The 6,358-nt window shown below is 58.1% G+C and overlaps 5 protein-coding genes across 5 annotated transcripts in view; all 5 read left to right on the top strand.

Moving 5' to 3' along the window:
- DQ04_00031290 (hypothetical protein) overlaps nt 1-64 on the top strand; it is a gene marked incomplete at both ends in the record, with an annotated part of 2,364 nt that extends 2,300 nt beyond the window's left edge. The window contains one exon of the mRNA XM_009307922.1: nt 1-64. This exon is cut by the window's left edge and continues 2,300 nt beyond it. Within this exon, the coding sequence (XP_009306197.1) occupies nt 1-64 (64 nt within the window).
- A 949-nt stretch (nt 65-1,013) lies between these two features.
- On the top strand, nt 1,014-3,203 carry DQ04_00031280 (hypothetical protein; the record flags this gene model as incomplete). Its single annotated transcript, XM_009307921.1, has 1 exon — nt 1,014-3,203. One exon carries the CDS (start codon nt 1,014-1,016, stop codon nt 3,201-3,203), a length of 2,190 nt encoding a protein of 729 aa, XP_009306196.1.
- A 277-nt stretch (nt 3,204-3,480) lies between these two features.
- Nucleotides 3,481-3,879, top strand: DQ04_00031270 (hypothetical protein; the record flags this gene model as incomplete). The annotated part of the gene is made up of 1 exon (XM_009307920.1): nt 3,481-3,879. The coding sequence occupies one exon, from the start codon at nt 3,481-3,483 to the stop codon at nt 3,877-3,879; it is 399 nt and encodes a 132-aa protein (XP_009306195.1).
- Nucleotides 3,880-4,161: 282 nt separating this feature from the next.
- On the top strand, nt 4,162-4,746 carry DQ04_00031260 (hypothetical protein; the record flags this gene model as incomplete). Its single annotated transcript, XM_009307919.1, has 1 exon — nt 4,162-4,746. One exon carries the CDS (start codon nt 4,162-4,164, stop codon nt 4,744-4,746), a length of 585 nt encoding a protein of 194 aa, XP_009306194.1.
- A 220-nt stretch (nt 4,747-4,966) lies between these two features.
- DQ04_00031250 (hypothetical protein) lies at nt 4,967-5,395 on the top strand (the record flags this gene model as incomplete). Its single annotated transcript, XM_009307918.1, has 1 exon — nt 4,967-5,395. One exon carries the CDS (start codon nt 4,967-4,969, stop codon nt 5,393-5,395), a length of 429 nt encoding a protein of 142 aa, XP_009306193.1.
- Nucleotides 5,396-6,358: the final 963 nt, after the last annotated feature.

The raw sequence follows: 6,358 nt of genomic DNA, 5'->3' as shown, positions 1-6,358 counted from the left end.
TGATGATGATGATGATGATGATAGCTACTATTATCATTGTTATTGCGATCTTTTATGGCTATGATGAAAGGCATCGACGGGGCGCTGCAGCGCTTCTTTCACAACAAGGTGTGACGGTACACACGACTTGCTCCACCCCCGAGCATGGGGTTATTTTTGGTGAGTAGCGGCATTTGTCTCTCTCTTGAATATGAGGCAGCAGGAGCCATCATTTGGGGAATCCGGAAACTGTTGGGCAAATTTCTCGGGTGCGTGTAGATGAGTTGCGAAGATATGTGCGGCGGCAATGGGTAATAGAAAACAATACACGAACGGAGAGACGGAAGGGCTGGGAAGAACGAAAGAAAGAGAGAGAAAGAGAGGGAAGCGAGAGGTGGAAAAGGCAGAATGGACGGATGCATGAAGCACCATAGGGGGGATAAGAATGAACGCGGCGGCAGACGTAGAGGCGAGCAGAGACGAGGCGACGGCTGTGCCACGTGGTGGGGCCGCTCCGCCCACATGTCCTCCTCTTCGTCCCCTTTCCCCCTCCCCCACAGCAAAGGGAGGGAGGAATGTCTGCGGCAGACGTTGCGCTTCTGCCCATTCTCAAGTGCTTCTTTCTTTATATACGCTGTTTTCTAAAACCCTTGTGCTGTTTTTCCCTTCTTACTTTTTTTTTCTTTTCTTTTCTTTTCTTTCCTTCCGCCGCAACCAACTGGCGTATCGGGAGTGAGCGCCACTGATTGGCGTAAATCAGCGTGGTGTCTTTGTGTGTGTGTGTGTGCTTGTGTGTCTGTGGACGGGGAGCGGAGGACTGTGTCGCGCTGCTGGTGTCAACCTGTGCTCTTTTTCGTCCGGTCCGTTGCCGGTGGGTGTGTGTGTGTGGGGGGGGGGCGAAGCACACGTGTCTCACAAGAAAGAGGTGGACGCAGCAGTTGAGTGCGGCGAAGCTAAATCCCCACGAAGCCGCTCGTGGCCCAGTGCGTTTGACTGACATTGGGTGACCGTGGAGAAGCGTGCAGCTACCGTGAATGCAGCGTGCTCGCCTTCTCGCGGCCTCACGCCGTCTGAGCGGGACGGTCGTGTCATGGCACCCGTTTGAGCGGCGCGGCGTCATTCGCTGCGACGCGGACGGCGACGAGTACCAAATCCCCAACGCCCGCGCCTTCGAGACGGTGCTGCCGACGCGGCTGCACAGCCTGGAGGGCACTAAGGTCGAGTTCGAGCCCATCCGCGACGCGCAGGACGTGGACCGCGTCATTACGCGCAGTCGCCTGGAGCCTCTCACGGCGACGAGTTACGCGCGCAAGACTCCCGTCGACTTCCTCGCTGCCTTCCGGCTGGAGCCACGCGGCGGCGGAGCAGAAGCGGTGGGCGACGGAGAGGCAGCACCGTCGTCGTCGTCGTCGTCTCCCCCGCGGCTTCTCGCCGGGAACATAACCGTTGACCTCGTCGCGCTCAGAGCAGCAAAGGGCGGTAACTCTTTGACAGAAGATGTGGCGGGGGCAACCGAGGAGGAGGGAGACAGTGGCACGCGGCCACCGCTCGGCGTGAAGGACCTCCGCAACCCCGTTGTGCTGGACGCAGACACGAAGGAGTTGGTGCGTCTGCGCCGTCAGCTCGGCGACGAGGCGAAGGCCCGAGAGGCGCTGCAGCAGCAGCGACAGCAGCAGGAGGCTGCGCGGGCGCTGCAGCGGACGGAGATCGCGACGGGGCGGATGGGCATTGTGCTCGCGTGGTCCGCTCTCCACCGCAGCGGCGTGGTGCTGGAGGACGCTACTGCAATCCCCGAGTGCGCGCCTGGCGACAATACGGAAGGCGTCTGCATCATTCGCAATGTCGACGCCTTTGAGACGGCGCTCCCTACCGCACTGAGCCTGGTGGGCCGTATTGTCAACTTCACCAAGGTTGCATACACCTCACATCCCTCGAAGTTTTTCGCGGAGAATATCACGGTGCGTGGGGAGCTACGATTCGATGAGGACGTGACTGCTGTAGCGGAGGCCAAGACGAAGGAGGCTGCAGCTGCCGAGCACGCAAAACGAGCGAGACAACTTGGTACACTTTTCGAGGAGGTAGATTACAGCAGTGAGCCGCTCCCTGCCGGCCCGCTCTATGGTGTGGTAACGCGATGGAGTGGAGGGCAGGGAATTGTCGAGACAGGAAACAGGCGTTTGTATTACATTCAGTCTGGTGCGGACTTTAAGCAGCTTGTTGATCACACAAGCAACACCATTCGTGGGGCCGTTGTTAGCTTCACAGTTGATGAAGGTAGTCGGCGCTACGCACGAGATATCAATGTCCTTTCTGTGGCTGCGCGGGACCTCGCCACCGTGATGCCCATGCTAGAGAGGCGGAAGGGTTCTGTTGCCACTTCTGGTGGTGGTGGTGGTGGTAGCGATACTTCTACTACTGCTTCTGCTTCCGCTGCGAATAGTAGTGGCTGTGAGGAGAATAAGACGAAGGAGCTTCCCACCGACGCCGATTGGATGTACGGGATGATGGTTACATGGTCAGAGTTGGAGGGGCAAGGCGTTATTGAGGGCGACGACGGCAACCGCTACCTCCTCCGCGACGGCGAGGAGCACGTGGTGGAGTACAAGACCCACAAGCCCCTCCTCAAGAAGGGCCGACGCGTGAAGTTCACGGCCTTCGGCGGTACCGGAAGGTTGGCGTGCAACGTTGTGCCGCTCAACGCTGAGGCCGACGCCGCCGCACTCGCGGAGGCTGAGCTGCAGCAACCACCGCCTCGCCTCAACGAGGGGCACGCGGAGGAGGCAATTGCGTCCCCGATGAGCACCGCGTACTGGATCAGCCGCATGGACAAGGCGGGCTATGACACGACCGAGGTGAAGCAGATGCAGAACAAGGCCATCACCTTTGAGGACGATGACGAGGAGGACGACAAGCTGCTGGATAGCGAGGAGCTCTTTAAGAAGGACCATTGGTTCAATGACCCGCGCAAAAACATGCGACTGCCTAACAGTGATGTCACGGCTGGAAGCCTCGCTCTTGTCGGCCCGGCGTCGATGATGAACATCGCGATGAAGGCGCACGATCCCAAGAAGCTCGAGAAGATGAAAAACAAGTATTACAACCGGCTGACAGAGCCGATGAAGGAGTTTGCGTGGAAGCAGGCGAAGGAACTCGCCCCCAAATACGAACAACGCGTCAAGGAAGCCCGTGAAAAGGGTGAGGAGCCCCGGTTTTCATTTTACTGAAGTGCAGCAAAGTGTGAAGCCAGGGCTTCATGTGCAATGCTTCTGTCCCCGTGAAAAGAAAAAAAAAAGGAAAAGCACCAACCACCAAAACAAATTGGTGCCCTCCCATTCGTACTCTACTCACTGCTTTACTGTCTCTCAGTTGCATTCTCTCAGCAGCACGCACATCATTATTCACTCCTCTCTCTTTCTTTCTTTCCTCCGTTTTGTTACTTGCCTCCTCGTCTCCACGCTGTCTGTGTTATTGCCACAGCTGCAGCAGTAAAAGGCGAGGGCGATGGTGTCCAAGACGCGGCGGCAGCGGCAGCGGCGGAAGGAGGTGCTCGAGACAAACGGCGGTGTTCTGCCGCCCGTTGTGCCCGCCGAGCCCAAGTCGGTGCACCTCAAGAAGACGCGGCCGCGGATGAAGAGCAAGATGAAGATACGACTCGGCCACGAGTGTCCTGTTGACATCTACGAAGCGTTTGAGGAGCGCAAGGGTGTCCTGTGGCGCTGCCCCAGCTGCGAGAAGGAGTGCCGCGTGGTGGGGTTCTGCGTCGACTGCGCTAGCGGCACTAAGTCGCGGGTCCACAAGGGTGTTCTCATGTCGCGCCACGCGACGGCAAAGAAGGCAGCGACACGAGTGACCTCAACGGTGAAGAAAACGAAGAAGTTGAAGCTGAAAAAGAAGAAGTGAGGCGGTATCTTCCATTGGCTTCGGGTTGACGTCGTTTCGCGGCATAAGTGCACCGATTAAGCGGGTGTTGCACCCTCCAGCTCTCTCACCTTCGCTCTTTATATATATATATATATGCATGTGCTATATCTGGCGTCTGTGCCCACATTCCTCAGCCAAGCTGCGGTGCGCCGGCATGGAATCAACCGCCCTTCTTTCATACCTCTCCCCTCTATCGTTAGTAAAGAGACAGTGCTTCTTGTTGAGTTTCAGAAGGGGCGGCGATAGAAGCAGGAAGAAGTGATGGAGGGGCTCTGGGAGGTGCTGAAGGATGCCCACATGGAGGTCCTCAACGCGACAGGCTGGGGCACGCTCTTTAACGGAGTGGTGGGGTCGTGGAGCGGTGAGGGCGACGGCATGTTGCGTTACTACTATAAGCAGGTCGCCGCTTTCGTAGCAGCTGTGAACTGGTCGGAGCCGTTCTTCACATACCTTGCCGCGTTTCATGTCACCGTCGTTCTTGTGGTGGTGGCTCTGACATGGCGCGCGTCGACGGAGCGCATCTTTGTGGTTGACTTGGTGGTGCTGCTGTTGGGCTGGTGCTCCTCGTACCTCAATGATTTGGGCAACGCATATGCGTCGAAGATCTTCGTGGAAGATGGCGTCAATTACTTTGACCGCTCGGGGCTGTTTGTCAGTGTGGTGTACTGGCTGCCTCTGTTCTTTGTCGCCCTGGTGCTGCAGGGATGCATTCTGCTGCAAGTGCTGCGTCTGATGGTGGCTACAAAGCGCCGGCAGCTGCAGCAGGAGATGCGGAACAGGGCGGCAACGACAACGGCGACGAAGAGCGCGGGCAAAGGGACAACGAAGGCGAAGAAGGAGAAGTGAATGTTTCGCCCGTTTACTATTCTGCTCTTCACCCCCGTTTCTGCGGGAATGAAAAGCGTATTGAAAATCTCCCCAAATTTTTTTTTTTTTTGCTTCCTCTTCCACTCTCTGTGTGTATGTGACTGCTGTGTGCGTTTGGGTTCACTGCGTGTCTCTCTCGCCTCTTTCACACACACACATATATGTGAGCTGCGTACGGCAACGTGTGCTGGTTAATGGCATGAGCTCGTGGCTGTCCGCTGAGCAGTTCCTGCACAGCAGGGCCGCCTCCTACGTGAGGCGTGGCCTCTTTCTTTTCGGGGCATACGGCATCGGGAGCGACTATTACCTGATGCACTATTACCAGGCCTTTGATCCCAGCGAGGGAAGGCTGTACGTGGTCGACTGGAGCCCAATTGGGCGGCCGCGGTGCCACGTGCACATTGTACCCAACAATCACTACCCGAACTACACCCCGTGGACGCCGAGGAACGGCGACGTGGTGCTCGCACGGGATGTGCCGCATGAACCGAACTGGTTGCAGCTCATTAGTGGGCGATTCATTGAGCGACAGACATGTGGGGTGGCGCTGGCAATTCCCCTTGAGGAGGTGCAGGCGCAACAAGAACAGCGACAGAGAGAGGAGGAGGAGCTGAGGAGGATCTTGTAAACAGAAACAGCAGCAGCAACAGCTGTGCTGGTGGTACGCTATGCCATTCTTTTTTCCTTCAACTTTCATGGGTGTGTGGGTGATACATCGAGGCATATAACCCTCGCGTCTGGTGTGCGTGTGTGTGTTTGTTTCTCTTTTCGTGTCGCGTCGTGCAGGAAGAGCAAGAGACAAGGTGGCGGGACACGAACAGTCAACCGTCGACGATGATATTGCGGCGCTGCGTTCCTCTTTTATGCTCTGCCCCCAGCGTTGCTGCTGCTGCTGCTGCTGCTGCTGGTGGTGGTGGTGGTGGTGTTGCAGAGCCGCGTGTGCCCAACACACTCTTTTCGGAGCGGCGGGAGAGGATCCTCGCAGACCTTCGCGAGAACAGGAACGACAAGAGCCTCGCTGGCCGCGTCGATCCAGAGGTGTCGCAGCTGGTTCGCATGATCAACGAAAACTTCAGCTGCTACGTGACAACAAGCTCTTGCTCTGGGCGGGCTTCGCTCTTTCACAAGGGCCAGGTGTCGACCGCGGTGGAGGCGGCGCGGGCGGAGCGGAAGCGTGGCTCCTTCGGCAGGGGCGCGTTGTTTCAGACGCACGACCCGCTGCGGGACGTGCAGGCAGCCGTGAGGCGTTTGCTGACGCCCGCGCTGGAGAGCTTCGCGGCGTGGCGGCAGCAGCAGCAGCAGGTCGACGATGACCCTGTGGTCCTCGAGACGGAGCTGCTGCAGCTTAAGTTTGAGCCGATGATTGTGCACGTCATGTGCGCGACAATCGATGACGCGGCGAGGCTGCTGCAGTGCGCGAGTGAGAGCGGGCAGATGGAGAGTGGTGTCTTGTCGTGTTCGCGCGGCACCAGTGAGCAGCGCAAGATCACGTGCTGCATCACGTCGCCGTTGCGGGTCGACATCCCGCTGTTTGCACAGGGGCGCTGGCTGCTGGGCGGCGCGGACTTTGCCCGCAGCGCGGAGTGGCAGG

This window comes from Trypanosoma grayi, assembly GCF_000691245.1.
Source record: "Trypanosoma grayi strain ANR4 Tgr_3_V1, whole genome shotgun sequence".
Lineage (NCBI taxonomy): Eukaryota > Euglenozoa > Kinetoplastea > Trypanosomatida > Trypanosomatidae > Trypanosoma > Trypanosoma grayi.
The sequence above is the reverse complement of the archived record's forward strand: the minus strand, read 5'-3'. Positions and strand labels throughout refer to the sequence as shown.